This window comes from Microtus pennsylvanicus, chromosome 17 (genome assembly GCF_037038515.1).
Source record: "Microtus pennsylvanicus isolate mMicPen1 chromosome 17, mMicPen1.hap1, whole genome shotgun sequence".
Taxonomy (NCBI): Eukaryota; Metazoa; Chordata; class Mammalia; order Rodentia; family Cricetidae; genus Microtus; species Microtus pennsylvanicus.
In genome coordinates, this window is record NC_134595.1 from 6,181,913 (window position 1) to 6,198,364 (window position 16,452).

At 39.7% G+C, this 16,452-nt stretch overlaps 1 protein-coding gene across 1 annotated transcript in view; it reads left to right on the forward strand.

Moving 5' to 3' along the window:
* Positions 1 to 324: 324 nt before the first annotated feature.
* Pth2r (parathyroid hormone 2 receptor) overlaps positions 325 to 16,452 on the forward strand; it is a 78,896-nt gene continuing 62,768 nt past the window's right edge. The window contains exon 1 of the mRNA XM_075951306.1: positions 325 to 873. Within this exon, the coding sequence (XP_075807421.1) occupies positions 799 to 873 (75 nt within the window). The 5' untranslated portion in view covers positions 325 to 798. The remainder of the gene's footprint in view (positions 874 to 16,452) is intronic.

The window sequence follows — 16,452 nt, forward strand, 5'->3', positions numbered from 1 at the left end:
CTGCCAGAAGTAACCAGAACATTTCCTTTGGGACTGTGAGCTTTCTCAGGATTGAAGGTCTCATGACCTTTTATACCCCCAAATTCTATGTTTCATTAGTAATTTTTGTGGAACACACACACACACACACACACACACACACACACACACACACTCCACATACTCCTTACATACCTTTCCGCTTCTATTCCTTCCTACCCAGGAAATATCACTGTAGTGAAGAGAAAATGAATCAGCGGTCTTCAGGGGGATGTATGTAGATTGTGCAGTGGACAGCTACAGAGACGGACCCTACAGCCCCACCCCCATCCCCCGGAAGACTTTGTCACACTGGCTTCGTGGTGGTGGATGGTCAGCACGCATATGGGAAGGAGGAAAGTTTTGGGCTACTCCTCCTAGGACTCAAGGCGTCCTCACAGATTGCGTGGGGACTCAGAACATACTACACAGAAGCATACACAGCGGGAGTCTAGTGTGGCCGCAGCCCTGCCTCGGGAATCTCTTGATCTGGGGCTCCTGGGTTGCGGACTGAGTGACAGGCAAAGGACGCGCCTGCATCCTCCGCCGCCTCCCCGAGGCTGTGCACTGAGGAAGGCGGGACCACCCGGAGCTGACACACCCGGAATCCGGGTTCTCAGACTTAGGGGTGCAGGCGGCCAGACCTGAGACTCCCAGCCGGTGGCTCCCGCGCTCCAGCTGCCCAACTGTGCCTCACTCCCTATCACAAGTTTGCCTAGCACTGGCCAAGTAGTCGAATCTGGGACCCAGACGCTGCTTGTGCCTTGGGCGGCTCTGGACATGGCCTGGCTGGAGGCTTTACCCTTCCTTTGTGGATGGCTGATTCTCCGCAGCTGTCTCCTGGTCGGAGCGCAGGTAAGAACTGGGGTACTGGCGACTGCTTCTTCAACCCGCGATGCAAGCCCCTCTCCAGCATCTATCTTACCGCGCCTCTCTCACTAGCATCCTTTTTAGGCGGGAGGTCCCGGGCTCCGGGCGTTTTACCAGCGTTTGGGATGGGGGAATGCACAGCTGGAATGGGAAGAACTTTGTTCTTCCACGGAATTCCCGGGATATTTGTTTTAACCACCTCAGTGAATTTTTTGTCTGTTGTTAACTCACCATCGTGTTTGAGAGCTTAAAACTTCTAGGATCAATGGTACAGTGTAAAAGTGTAACTCTCTTTCTCTGATACAGGAGCAAAGGAACTAGACCTAATACAAATACCACTCGGTTCTTGGGTTGAGTAGCGGTGGTCTTGTAATTTTCCTATTGCCACTGTCGTTTGGGGATTTTCTGGGAGATCTCTCATAATGGGGCTCTTTAATGTAGTGCAAGGAACAGTTCATCTTCACTTATTTTTTTTTTTAGTCAAAGTATATATAGGGTTCACAGTTTTATTTTTTTTCAGATTAACTAACTAGAAAGATGCTTGCAGTGGTGTTCTGCGGGTGAGTCCTGAGAATTAAAACAGATCCGGGATTATATCTCTCCGATTCAGTAGAGGGCGCACGTTGATCATCAAATAAAGATTCAATAGTTTTTTTTTTTTTTTAAACCTTTCCTTCTGCAGTTAAATGCACCCATGAATACGTTCCTGTGGTCCTTTAAACGATGTCTTTAACTTTTAAATGACCAGCTTAAATTTTAATAATTCAGAAGATACAGTTAAAAATAACTAATCTGCCATAGTCATAGCCACATAAAATCAGAAGGTATTTCTAGAAAATACGTGTCCTGAAAAATACTATCCTTTACCTCGCATAATCAGAACGTTTCATGGAGACTTATTATGTTTAAAAACAAAACAGCAGCAACAACAAAACCAAATAGTGTCATTCAATGGATACTTAAAAATAGGTTCTTTTAAGTTTGAAAGAAGCCTCCAAACGAACGGAAGAACTACGGGTGTCTGGGGGAAAGCCTTCTAGACTGGATCGTAAATTTCCATTGTGATCTCTAAGGAGCCTCCTACATTCCTGTCCAATAAGATATTTGGATAAAATTCAAAACCACTATCTTTTTGTCTAAGGGGCAGATCTACTCTGACCCTCTCTGGTACTCAGTGTTCTAAGTTTCTTCTCTCAAGAAATGAGAGATATTATTTAGTTCAATAAAGAAATGAATCACTGTGAAATCATAAGCAGAATATTTCATTTGCCTTTTGCTCTCAATAAAACAAGCAGAACCTCGGTTTGAGCACCTCTACCTGTTTGGGTGATGTACCTGTTTCCCTTGCACTGTCTCCTGCGGTGTAGGACATTCTGCAGAGGCTCTTCCTCTGCCCACTAGAGGCCAGTGGCCTCCCCCTGGCTCTCACTGGGACAGCAATAAACATTTGCAGATATTGCCAGATGGCGTTGGGTGTTGAAATTCCTCCTGGTTGGGAATTATTATTTTTTTTTAACACTTATTTCTCTCTCTCTCTCTCTCTCTCTCTCTCTCTCTCTCTCTCTCTCTCTCCTTACCCTTTTTTCTTCTCTCTGTGTGTGTATAGGGATTCATAAACCTACAGTATGATGACATATTACATACTAAATTTTTAATCTTAAAAGAAAAACTGTAGGTTTGAATAAGTTACCTTTACATATTTATATATCCTCTGACCTTCAGTTTTTTTGTCTTAGAATTATATTGAACTTTTTAAAAAATTCTATAATTCTTGACTTATTGTATTAGTTTATGGATATTTCACATTCTGAAATTTCATTAGTTAATAGGAATAATAATAATAGAGCTGAAACACATTGTAGGTATTATTTAACCAAATGTTACCTACTGATTCTATTAGCTATTAGAGACAAGGTATTTATGAAAAAAATGCATCTGTCTTGATTTATCTCTGGAGTGCTAATTAAGTGATGAATATATTCAGAGCTATAGCTATATTTAAAAATTATAAAATATTGAGAAAACACCAAAGAAGACAAATTTAAGTAGAATAGACTAGTATAGAATAAATGTTCGTCAATTGACATTGGATCACATCACAAAATAGATAACATGGATCAGTGGTCATTGATTCTTGTAAAGACAGCTGTCACTTTTGTAAAGAAGTAGTCTTGCCTCAAGACACAATTTAAGACTCATGCACTCATAACTTGGATGTCATAGAAGTGCAGCAGGGCATGACTTAAAGCCAGATGGTCACATGATAGCAAGTGCCACCATATGCATTTCTCTACTGTGCTATGGGTCTCCCTGGAGACAGACTTAGAGTCAGAGATAAGGGGAGTGGGGAATGCCCATGAACAGGAGAGAGTTAAGACCTGTGGTGCTGGCTGGAGGGCAGACTGCTGATGTGGGATTCCCCTCTGTATGCAGTGAATATCATTGGTTAATGAATAAAGCTGCTTTGGGCCTATTGCACCCCAGAATAGGGCAAAGCAGGAATTCCAAGCAGATAGATATATATAGAGAGTAGGCGGAGTCAGAGAGAAGCCATGTAGGTGATGCAGGAGACAGATGCTGGACACTGGACAGAACCTTACCGGTAGGCCACAACTACTTGGTGATACACAGATTAATAGAGATGAGTTAACTTAAGATATAAGGGCTAGCTAGAAATATGCTTAAATGATTGGCCAGGCGGTGTTTTAATTAATACAGTTTCTGTGAGGTTATTTTGGGTCTGGGTTGCTAGGAATAAACAAGCAGCCTCTGATGCCAATGTGTGGCTGACTACATTCACGTAAAACCTGAGAAAGCTTGGAAAGGAATTCTAGACACAGAAGAACATAGTTAAGCATGGCTTCTTGGTAGCCACTTTTTTTTTTTCCTGGATGGGCTCTGTTTGCTGGTGACGAACAGGGGTGTCACAACTGTTTTAAGAGAGGTCTTCCTAATTCAGCATTAGCATCAAAACAAAAACAGAAACGAAAACAAACAAAAAAACCCCACATGGTTTCAAAATGGCGGCTTCCTGGTTCATGCTAGTTGTGGGAACAGCTCTGGCTCTTTCAGGAGGCTGAGCACTTAAATGGGTTCCTTGAGCAGCATGTTACAAATTGCTTAATTGTGATACAGACCTGCTGTGACCCTGGAGCTGGGCAATGTGCATGGCTCCCAGAGGCAGTGAACATGCCTCCACCATGTTAATAGTCAAAAAATAATTACAAATACACATGCAATAAAGACAAATCCAGATGGAAAAGACCTCTAAATGGGTCACGGTGTTGGATAAATATACATAGGCTTGGGAGAAGGAATAGTTATAAAAAGAAGTAAACAGTTTAATAAAAAAAAAACCAAGTCTTTAAAGGGACAGAGTACAGACAGTCATAGATTAAAGAGGTAAAAAAAGCCATGTAAATATGGAAAATACACAGTGAGACTGGGTTACGTATATTATTGTATTTTCTTTGATTTTTTTTTTTACTGTGAAGGAGCTAAGTACAGAGAGACATTTCATTGTATGTGCTGCTAATCTAGAGCAACATTTGTACTTTTTTTCTTTTTTTATTGATTTTATTGAGCTATACATTTTTCTCTGCCCCCTTCCCTTACTCTACCCCCCTTTCAACCCTCTCTCATGGTTCTCATGCTACTAACTTACTCAGGAGATATTGTATTTTTTCTATTTCCTATGTAGATTAGATTCATGTATGTCTCTTTTAGGGTCCTCATTGTTGTCGAGGTTCTCTGGGATTGTGATTTATAGGCTGGTTTTCTTCACTTTATTTCTAAAAGTCACTTATGAGTGAGTACAAATGATATTTGTCTTTCTGGGTCTGGGTTACCTCATTCAATATGATGTTTTCTAGATCCATCTATTTGCCTACAAATTTCAAGATGTCATCATATTTTTCTATGCTCTGTAGTACTCCATTGTGTAAATGTACCACATTTTCATTACCCATTCTTTGGTCAAAGGGCATTTAGGTTGTTTCCAGATTCTGGCTATGACAGAAAGTGCTGCTATGAATATACCAACATATATACTTTAAAGGTATCTTGACTTCAAAATTTGGGTCTAAGGATATGTTGTTTTGGAAAAGAGGTTCTGATTTTGTTTCCACAGAGGATGAGAACCTGTGAATTCCTTCCAGACTAATGTGGTTTGATGAACCAAGACCATCTGATAGTTCTTCATGAATACCCAAAAATGCTTCACCCAACAAAAAGCAGTTTGGAGAGAACTATGCCCAAATTCCCAAATATTGTTTATAAATGTTTGTTTACATTAAAAGTGTGATATGCTCTAGAGATGAATACTTTGCATTGGTATGGATCTTGGTTTATTAATACAAACTTAAGGTCAATTTTGTTATACATCTAATATATATATATATATATATTTATATATATATATATATATATATATATATATATATATATATTCCTGCTCTTGATTAAGGCATTGTGTTTGTGAAGCTAATTTAGAAATATAATGTATAATTAAGAAATACAGGTTAATAGATAATCTATAATAGTCAAGCATCTAGTCATGCTAGTTAGGTTTTCTAGATGTACAGAGATGTATTTCAGATGCATAGGCATTCTTCAAACCTCTCAAAGACTAACAGAATATGACATTTAAAATGTTTTAAGAACTGAGGACTTTTTATGACAATGAGACACATCTGCTCCTGGCACCACCAATCTACTTTAAGAGGATGATGGGCATAGAAGAGGCTCCTTATGGAGTTTGTTAGCCATTTGGGCAAGAAACTGCTCTTTCCTGGACTGCTTGATGTTATGTTATATGAACTGGACCCACAGAAAAATGACTGCTAAACTTGACTATAGGTGAGACACTTCTTTGGGGTTCCTGCTTCATGAAAGAGTCTGCCCAGGCATTCTGCAGAACACAGAAGAAAGCGACTGACAAACTGCCAATACAGGTGGAACTTTGGAATTTCCTGCTTCACTGAAAAGTCTGCTGGGTACTATGGGCCTGTAGGCTGAAGATTGGGTACCCCAATGTTGCAGAAGATCTTTGGGTGACTGTCCAGGCAGCAAGATGTCTCTGTCAATTCTAGAGTTTTGGAAGTTGCTTACAATGCACTTCCTGTTAACTTAGGTAATATTTTATCCTTCTGGAGTCTTTGATGGAGTTGAATAACAGATATAATTTTCCTTAGTTATGATAAAATATAAAGTAGATATAAATATTGTAACTATAATTCTTGATTGAGAACTGTGTTGTTGTATGTAATCTTGCTATGTTAAAGTTAAAACCTTCCTTTTTATTTAGACAGGAAAGGGAAGGTGATGTGGGATTCCCCTATGTAAGCTGTGAATACCATTGTTTGATGAATAAAGCTGCTTTGAGCCTATTGCAGAGTAGAATAAGGCAAGGGAATTTCAAGCAGATAGATGTAGAGAGAGAGTAGGCAGAGTCAGAGAGAAGCCATAGGTACCACAGGAGACAGGTGCTAGATGGAACCTTACTGGTAGGCCACAAGATTAATAGAGACGGGTTAATTTAAGATGTAAAAGCTAGCTAGCAATATGCTTATGTGATTGGCTAAGCAGTGTTTCAATTAATACATTTCCTGTGAGGTTATTTTGGGTCTGGGTGGCCAGGAATGAAAAAGTAGCCTCTGCCCATAGACTGATGCGCAGTGTGTATTCTGGGAAGCGTGATATAAAAGATCACGGTGTCTGGAAACACTCCTAGGAGCTCATGCTGTGGATGGGAGTATGTAAAGCCTGTGTGATACCTGATGCAAGCTGAGACCAGTGGGTAGATTCTGCTTTCCCACTGCCACTGTGAATGGAGTGATAGCGCTGCTGTGGGCCTTATCTAGCAAGGGGAAGAACAGCTTCAGGAACCTGGGTCACGCACTCAGATCACACGCCATCTTCAGTAAACCCTGTGTGCAGACCTAGTTCTCTCTGCTTTTATTGTCCCTGTCTGTGCAATGAGGCGGGGGTCTGTGAGCGCTACAGACCTATTCTGAAGATCCAGTCTTCTGAAAGGTCAAACATCTTAGTGGATGGTAAAAAAAGATAACCTATGACTCCACTTACTTGCTGACCAGACACACAATAATGTGCTGAGCACTTTGGTGTCCCATTTAATTCCCACAATAACTCCATGAGATAAGCACTGTCATTACGTACATTTTTATAGATGGAGGAAGTGGGCTGAGATGTCAGAGAATGTACAAATGCAGATAGCTGCCATTAAAGAACTATGATTTGCCCTTTGGCTTCAGAGCTTCCATCCCCTGCTGGGGCCCTTTTTGTGGCTGTCAGGGGGCGCCCCTCAGCTACATTGTGTGCACACACCCCCTTGGCTCAGTAATGCTCTCCCCTGAGAGGTAGCCCATAGAATTTCTCACCTTAGTCTATAATGAGCGCCAAAGCAGGTCTGTGCGGCTATAGACATGGGCACAATGTGAGTGTTCATAATGGGGTACTGTGCACAGCATAAAGCAATGGGTTCAATATGCTCTTGCCAGTGTGATGAGATCATAAAGCAGGAGGAGATGTGACAGAGACGTCGGATAATGAGAAAACTCCACTTACAGACATGTATAATGCACAGTGCTAATGCATGTTGTGTAAACGTGTACAGATAAAAGGGCGTGTTTCACAGAGACATATGTGGGGAGAGAGAATTGTGAGTGCAAAGTAAGGGAGAAAGTGGACAAATCAACTCATGTAGTCGCTCTACACTCTGTGCCCCAGTCTCTCAGGGCAGTCCTAAGAGACAGAAGTACCACAGATCCAGCACCAGTAGACAGAGCTATGGGGACAGTCTTGGGTCATGGGCAGCTAGGGCACTCTTTGTTTTAGCAGACTGAAATTTGACTGTTGATTATTGCCCCATTGTGCAGAGGATAGTTTTTTCCCCTCCTGCTGACAGCCAGGGCTCTTGTCCTTTGTCTTCTAGTGAAAAGTACAAAGAAATCTTATGTCCCTGATAGGATGGATTTCTGTGGAGTTCTTATTGGATGAACTAACTCTGGGCCATCTCTTCAGCTCCAGTAGCCCAGAGGCAAAGGGATGGAAGGGAGCTAGACTTGTTTTTTCTTTGCAATGCATCAAGTCATTTTTAACTTCTTAGCAGTTTTCTCAAATCCTTGTGACTAAATCTCTAACATCCTGTTTATTTTCCTGCCTCTGGCTTCAGTTGTGTGGTCAACTGCTAGAACACGGAATGCCTCTTCTTCTCCAGCCTTTCCCCCTTTTGCCACCTCTCTGGGTTAGTCTTTATTTTTTTATTTAAAGTGGCACTTCATTTATTCTCTTTTGAGTCTCTTTCCCCCCACTGTGAAACAGCAGTAATAACATCATTTATGCACAGATTGTGAGAGTCTTGATTTGAAAAAGTACAAACAAGAAGAAAATAAAAGTATTTTTCTCCTGACTGGATTAGCCAAGCTCTTTTCAATAAAAAGTGATTGGCTGAGATTAGGTGCTGCTGCAGGCTTTTGAATTGGCAGGAGGGAGAATTAATTGGTGGGGCCATTCCCTCTTTCTGCCATGCTCCCCTTTTATTCCTTATGATAGCTCTAGAACCTGATTTCTTTCTGATAGCAATCAGATCCGTTAGCCATATCACCTATGACTATTATAAAGTGTATATTAGTAAGAGTATTTGATTAATAGGTGTGTTAGTGAGGATTTTCTAGAGGAACAGAACCAATGGCATGAATACATACATTTATTAAAGATTTTTCTAAACCTCCATCTTATGCTAAAATAGCAGCAACAGCTGAATTATACCCTGAGAGGCTGAGAACCTTGTCCTTGCTTAGTCCTTGAGGCTAAGAGCCTCAGCAGTCCCCATATAGTGTTGAAAACCAAAAGGTTCATGGGGAGTCCTTTGGTCCTTACTTTACAAAGGAAGCCTGGAACACTTCTTCTGATATCAGCAAAGGAATTATCAGCAGCATCAGAACTGCCAGAGGGAAGGGAAAGCAAGGTCAGCAGGTCAGTTAGGAACTGTCCTTCTGCCACTCCTTCATATCTGCTACCAGGAGGTGCCGCTCACAGTTGGGGTGCAGCTTCCCACATTAGCTAAGGCTCTCAGGACAATTCTTCACAGAAGGCTCTCTACTAAGGTGATTCTAGCTTGTGGCAAGTAAGTTCCTATGAAAACCAACCATGAAATCAGCTTCCTTCTTTGACCCTGAAGACAAATCAGAGAATCAGAAAACAGTTATAGCCATCTTGTTTAGCAGAAAACACAGTAAGGATGCCCTGAAAATTATAAAACTGAATTCCAGGACCCTTAGGTTCATAGTCTCTCATTCTCTGTGAGCCTATTTTACTTAACAAATTCCATAGACTTGCTAAGGACTTTCTTCATGTTACCTGGTTAAGTATACAACTGGCCAAGTTTCTTTTCAAAAACAATATAATATTTGCTCTTTGTATAGATCCTAGAAAACTGAGAACCTTCCACAACCAAAAATACAATGGCAGTCATAACAGTTCAACCCAGTGGGTGCCCCGAAGGCCTCTCATGCTCCAGACTGTGAGAATTCCTGGGATCAAAATGGAACACTGGACCATGTTCCTCCCAAAAAACCTGTTCAACAGTTTTAGAAATGCTTCTAAATTGGAGTCAATGCCTAAAACAAACTTGGGGTGATGATAGTTCAGTAGGAGGGGAAATGAGCCTGACCTATGTCCTGTTCTCAAGTGACCATGTCTTGCCGAATTACATTTACATCTCACAACATTGTTAAGTGTAACCATTTGCTCTCATTTGACCTGGCTTTGCTGACAACACATAGATTTCCTCTCCCAGAAGCCATTGCTTGTTCCCAGAACTGCTGACTACACTGCTCAGACATCTAACCGATTTTGAGAAGTGTTTCTCTTTGGCTTCCTCCCTTTCACTCGCAAAGGTTGATAGTCACTTCGTTATGTTGGAAAATGGGGAAACTAAGGCTTAACTCCTGGGCTTGCCATTAAAAATGATTTATGTGCTTACTCTGTGAGTGTGTGTTTCTGTGATTTGGTAGTGTATATCTGTGTGAGTGTGGGTGTCTGTGTATCTGTGTTGAGTGTATGCCTACATGTGTGTGTGTGGATGAATGCCCCTGGCTATACCTGTAGATGTCAGAGAGGAAGAGGATGTCAGATGACCGTCTCTATGACTCTACATGTTTTCATTCAAAGCAGGGTTTCTCCTTGGACCTAAGCCTTTCATTGTTTCTTCTGGGTCAAAAGCTAGCACTTCCCTGAGATCCTCCTTCTCTGCTCAGAGTAGGGTTACAGTTGGGAATTGATACTACCCTTGTTGTTTGGGTGCTGGTATTCAAACTCCAGTCATCACAATTGCCCAGCAAGCACTTCGAGAGACCTCTGTAGCCTTGCTGGGTTCACGTTTATAAAAGGCTATAGAAGACTATGTAATTTACAAGTCATCATGTTAAGTTTTCTTTATGCTCTTAATTGATATGCTCAGTTGTTACTACTGTGCGTATATGGAGTTTCCGTTGTTGTTTACAAGTTAATAGTTTAGTGATCATATTACTAGTAGTGATTTAATATCACTGCTTCTGTTCGAAATGGCCTTCTCATTGCTGACTGATATCAGTCATGCTGGTTTTCCTAGTCTCTACTTTCTCTCAGGATGACACAGCTGTGCTCTAGTGGCAGATGTGTTGCCTCAGGGGTGGCATTAGTTACAAATGGCTTGGCCACTGGCCCTTGATGCTATTATGTACCCATCTATCATTTGGCCCATGTTCTGATTTTCTGTAATCTCAAATTCTGATTGCTAACTGCCCGAGGAAAGGATCTTCCTGACAGTTTATCACATATCAAATTAGGCCAGCACTGCTTTCATAGAGGTAACTTTTGTCTGCTTGTCATTTCCAAATGAAATGAACTCCGTAGTCATGGAGCATATCAGGAATCTCCCCAAATAACAGAGTACACACTGTGAAGCTGTCCTGGGAGCCCACATCTTCCATAAGTACCTGGGTTGCAGCAATCATGTGGCTGGCCACTGCATTTCATTTGTTCCCACAACAGGAGGTTTTGAGTTCTGACATAGGAGGGACTCGGATTTCTTTGGTTATCAATACAATGTTAGTTCTAAAAATATTTTTTTTTTGTCTAAATTTGAGTCCAAGACAAAAACGGTTTACATCCCCATTTACTATTTGCCTATGTTTATATTAAGCTAATACATACTTTCCTTTCTACAACTCATAAACGCCTTAAATAACGTAGCAGGATACAAGATTAACTCAAAATATCAGTAGTCCTCCTTCATACAGATTATAAATGGGCTGAGAAAGAAATCAGAGAAACATCACCCTTCACAATAGCCACAAATAACATAAAATACTTGGAGTAACTCTAACCAAACAAGCAAAGACCTGTATGCCAAGAACATTAAATCTTTAAAGAAAGAAATTGAAGAAGACACCAAAAAATGGAAAGATCTCCTATATTTTTAGGTAGATAGAATTAACATAGTAAAAATGACAATCTTACCAAAAACAATCTACAGATTCAATGCCATGCCCTCAAAATCCCAGAAAAATTCTTCATAGACCTCGAAAGAAAAATACTCAACTTTATATGGAAAAGCAAAAAGCCCAGGATTGCCCAAACAGTCCTGTACAATAAAGGAACTTCTGGAGGCATCACAATCCCTGGCTACAAGCTCTACTACAGAGATACAGTACTGAAAGCAGCCTAGTATTGGCATAAGAACAGACAGGAGGACCAATGGAACTGAATCAAGACCCAGATATCAATCCACACACCTACAAACTCCTGATTTTTGACAAAGAAACAAAAAATATAAAATGGAAAAAGAAAGCATATTCAACAAATGGTGTTGGCATAACTGGATATCTACATGTAGAAGACTGAAAAAAGATCCATATCTATCACTATACACAAAACTTAAGTCTAAATGGATCAAAGACCTCAACATAAAACCAGCCACACTGAACTTCATAGAAGAGAAAGTGAGATGTATACTTGAATGCACTGACACAGGATCACTTCCTAAGTATAACCCCAGCAGTACAGACACTGAGAGAAACAATTAATAAATGGGACCTCCTGAAACTAAGAAGCTTCTGTAAAGCAAAGGACATGGTCAACAGACAAAATGGCAGCCCAAAGAATGGGAAAAGATCTTTACCAACCCTACATCAGACAGAGGGCTGATCGCCAAAATATACAAAGAACTCAAGAAATTCACATCAAGCGAACAAATAATTCAATAAAAAATGGGGTACAGACCTAAACAGAGAACAGATAAATCTAAAGTGGCTGAAAGACACTTAGGGAAATGCTAATCAACATCCTTAGCCATCAGAGAAATGCAAATCAAAACAACTCTGAGATTCTTTACACCTGTAAGAATGGCCAAGATCAAAAACACTGATGACAACTTATGCTGGAAAGGATGTGGGGTAAAGGGAACACTCTTCCATTGCTAAAGGGAGTGCAAACTGGTTCAGCCGCTTTGGATATCAGTATGATGATTTCTCCGAAAATTAGGAAACAACCTACCTCAAGATCCAGCAATACCACTTTTAGGTATATACCCAAAGGATGTTAACTCATACATATCATAAGGACATGTGCTCAACTATGTTCATAGCAGCATTATTTATCATTGCCAGAATATGGAAACAACATAAATGACCCTCAAACAAATAATGAATAAGGAAAATGTGGTATATTTACACAATGGAATACTACAAAGCAGAAAAAATAATGACTTCTTGAAATTTGCGGGCTAATAAATGGATCTAGAAAACATTATATTGAGTGAGGTAATTCAGACCTAGAAAGACAAATATAATATGTACTCACTCAGAAGTGGCTTTTAGACATAAAGCAAAGAAAAACCAGCCTACAGTTCACAATCCCAAAGAACCTAAATAACAAAGAGGACCCTAAGAGAGACATACATAGACCTAATCTACATGGAAAGCAGAAAAATACAGTATCTCCTGATTAAATTGGGAGCATGGGGTCCTTGGGAGAGGGTTGAAGGGGATGGGAGAGGAAGGGAAGGAAGTTGAAAAAAATATATAACTCAATAAAAACAGTTTTTAAAAAAGCTTACTTGAATTTGAAAAAAATACTATATCTTCTATATCCAGCTTACAAAAATGGTAAGAACAAAATTATGAGATATTACAACCAAGATTCATTCAAGACACATAAGATAGTTTTAACAAAAGAAAGAGCCTTCTGCTGATCTTCCCCTTTTTTCCTAATCTTTAAATTAATTTTTGAGAGTCTTATAAATGTTTATTGATTAATTCTTTCCTCCTTCAATTTCTTTCAGATCCACATTCTTCCCTAGTCACCCAATTGTTTTTTAATTCCCAACAAATCCTATCTGTACAGCTCCTATAGTCTTGGATGTATGTGGAACATGGCCAACCATCTTAGGGTTTCTCTTGCTGTGAATAGACACGACGACCGTGGCAACTCTTATAAAGGAAAACATTTAAATGGGGTGTCTTGCTTATAGCTTAGAGGTTCAATCCATTATTGTCATGGTGGGACCTGGTGGTGTGCAGGTTGACATGGTACTGGAGAATTAGCTGAGAATCCTATATATAGCATGCAACAGGAAGTAGACTGTCTCACTGGGTGTGTCTTGAGCATATATGAGACCTCAAAGCCCACTTCCACAGAGACACACTTTCTCTAGTGAGACCATACCTGCCCCAACAATGCCATACCTCCTAACAGTGCAGCTCTCTTTGGGGGTCATTTTCTTTCAAATTACCACACCAACCTACCAGGGGTCATACCACTAAAGAGAACTGACTCTCTCTTTCCCAGCATTTATCAATTTCTAGGAGGTCCTCAGATAGAAGAGGGACTCTGAAGCCCCCTCTGCTCACCGTGCTGCAACTTCTTCTTGTTTGAGCTTGTACAGATCTTGTGCATGCTGTCAAAAACCGTTAACCTGAGTTTATCTGTGTAGCTGCCCAGCCGTGTCTGAAAAACACTGTTTCCTTGAAGTAATCCACTGCCTCTGACTCTTACACTCTTTCTACTTCCTCTTCAGCAATGATCCCTGAGCTTTGAGAGGAGGGAGTGTGACAGAGATGATGCACTTAGTTCTGAGCATTTCACAGTCTCTCAAGTCTCACATCTTGGCCAGTTGTGGCCTCTGTGTTAATTGCCATCTATTACAAGCAGAAGCATCTGTAATGAGGGTTGAGTGATGAACTAATCTATAGTTACAATGATAAGGAATTAAAGGTCAGTTTAATACTGACCTTCAGAGAATGATAATAGCAGCTGTTCTCCTAGGGCCTATGGCCTGACTAGCCACAGGTTTTTGGTCCTATCGATTGGGTCAGATATGGGTTTCATCTTGTGGAATATGCTTTAAATTCAACCGTAAAGTGATTGGCTACTCCCATGATGGCACTATTGCACCGGTGGGCATGTCTTAACAGGCCTGATATTATTGTAGCTCACAGTCTGATAGTGTGAACAGAACTGTCCAGTGCCATGGAACAAGACAGAAGGAGTAAAACTTTCAGGTGAGTTCCAGTTTGCTTTCTTCATGTTAGACCACATACTGTCTTCAAAAGTAGGGACTTACTGTAATGTTTGGAGGGGAACCAAGAGCACTGGCAATAACCTGTAATATTTGGGAATCCATGGGCCCTTATTGGTCAATAATTCCAAAAGAGGTAACCCATTTCTGCACTGGGATTTTCGTCTGTGGTGTCTAGTAGTGGCGTTGTTTCCCTTGATAGTTACACTATCACTCCATTTAAACTGTATATAGGGAAGCTTCTGCAGTCCTAGGTTTTCCCATGACTTTGAAATGTCTTTAGTGTTTGTCATTGTACTCACATTTCTTTAGGTTCTCTACCCTCCCACGTCTCACTCCATTTAATGCTTCCTGCTCCCAGGTTGCCAACATGGTCTTTATTGACACGCAGATGTTGAAGGTAAAAAAGGCAGCCTGTTAAGGCTAGTATTTGTTTTCTTCCTTTCTCTCACATCACTGCGGAAGGTCATTGGGGGTATCCACGACAGCCTTGTTAGACTGTACATTCAGATTTCCCACAGTTGGCTGTTAATTGACTGGGGTCAGACTATTAATATCTCTAAGTTTTCTGTCTTGTCTTGTCTTTTTCCTTCCTTGGGTTCAAAATCTTTTCTTGAGGCCAATTTATCTTAGTGTTTCAGAATTTGCAACTACGTTAACTGCACACTTATAGTGTATGAGTCAGAAAGAAAATGCAAGTAGTCTTCTACTGTGTCATTGTACAGGATCTGAAGTCTTGGCCTGGTGTGCTTTCTTCTCTGCACCTCTCAGGAGTGTCTTAATTTTATCTATCTATCTATCTATCTATCTATCTATCTATCTATCTATCTATCTATTATTTATAACCTATACTGATTTCTATGTCTATCTATCTCTATTCTATGCCTATTCTACTGGTCCTAAAATTTTCAGAGTGTTTCCTCTTGAATATATATATATATATATATATATATATATATATATATATATATATATATATAGTTTATAGCAACATATCTACTTGAAAATGGGATATACAGGGAATTGTAATTATTGTAACCACGAGGAATTTAATATTATGACATTAAGAATTCATATTTACAGTGGCAACTTTATGAACTTTCATGATAGCACACACAATCAAACCAGGGATCTTAAGTCTCTGACGTTGTAATTCAATGTTTTATTTCACATTACAAATGATCTTTTGCCCAGAACAAATGACTAACATCCGTTTTTCTAAATGTGGCACTTTGTTGTGGATACAATTGCTCCTGTTTTAATGATACTACCATTTCTCATGTCATTCTAAGGTCAGGAACAGTGCTCGCACAAATGTGCTCAATGTCCTTGGTATTATATTCTTTTTTCTTCACAAAGCACACTATTTTTATGTGAAAATAATAAATGCTGATCAAATGGATAATAGATATAAGGGTGAATATCTTAGCATTACAAAGTTCCCAGTTTTTAAGGCAACAAGACGAGTGGAGACAATTTAGAATAACCCATTTCTTCCATAGATAAACAAACCCAAGTCAGATGTTGTATGTTATGTCCACGTTTTGTTGATCATTTTTCTGGTAGAGCTAAATTTAGTTTTCTATTTCTATGTAACAGAACTGCCACAATGTAAAAGAATTAGTAATGTATTGTGCCTTCATATCATGTTAGGCATTTTCAGTGTTTCTTCTAGTTACACTATTTCTAATGTAATTACTTAAATCACAATTTAGAATTTCTTACATTTTCTGGTACTACAATTAAAATTATCCAAAAAGATTATATATATATATATATATATATATATATATATATATATATATATATATATTTCCTTTTATTACTGTGACCAAATCCTGAAAAACAAACTTAAGGAATGACAGATATTTTGGCTCACAGTCTCAAGTGATTCAGTCTGTGTAGTTGTTTGACACCTGTGAAATCTGATAAAGCAGTGTAACAGTGCAGCCATGTGGTGGAGTAGAGATACTCACTTCATGGCC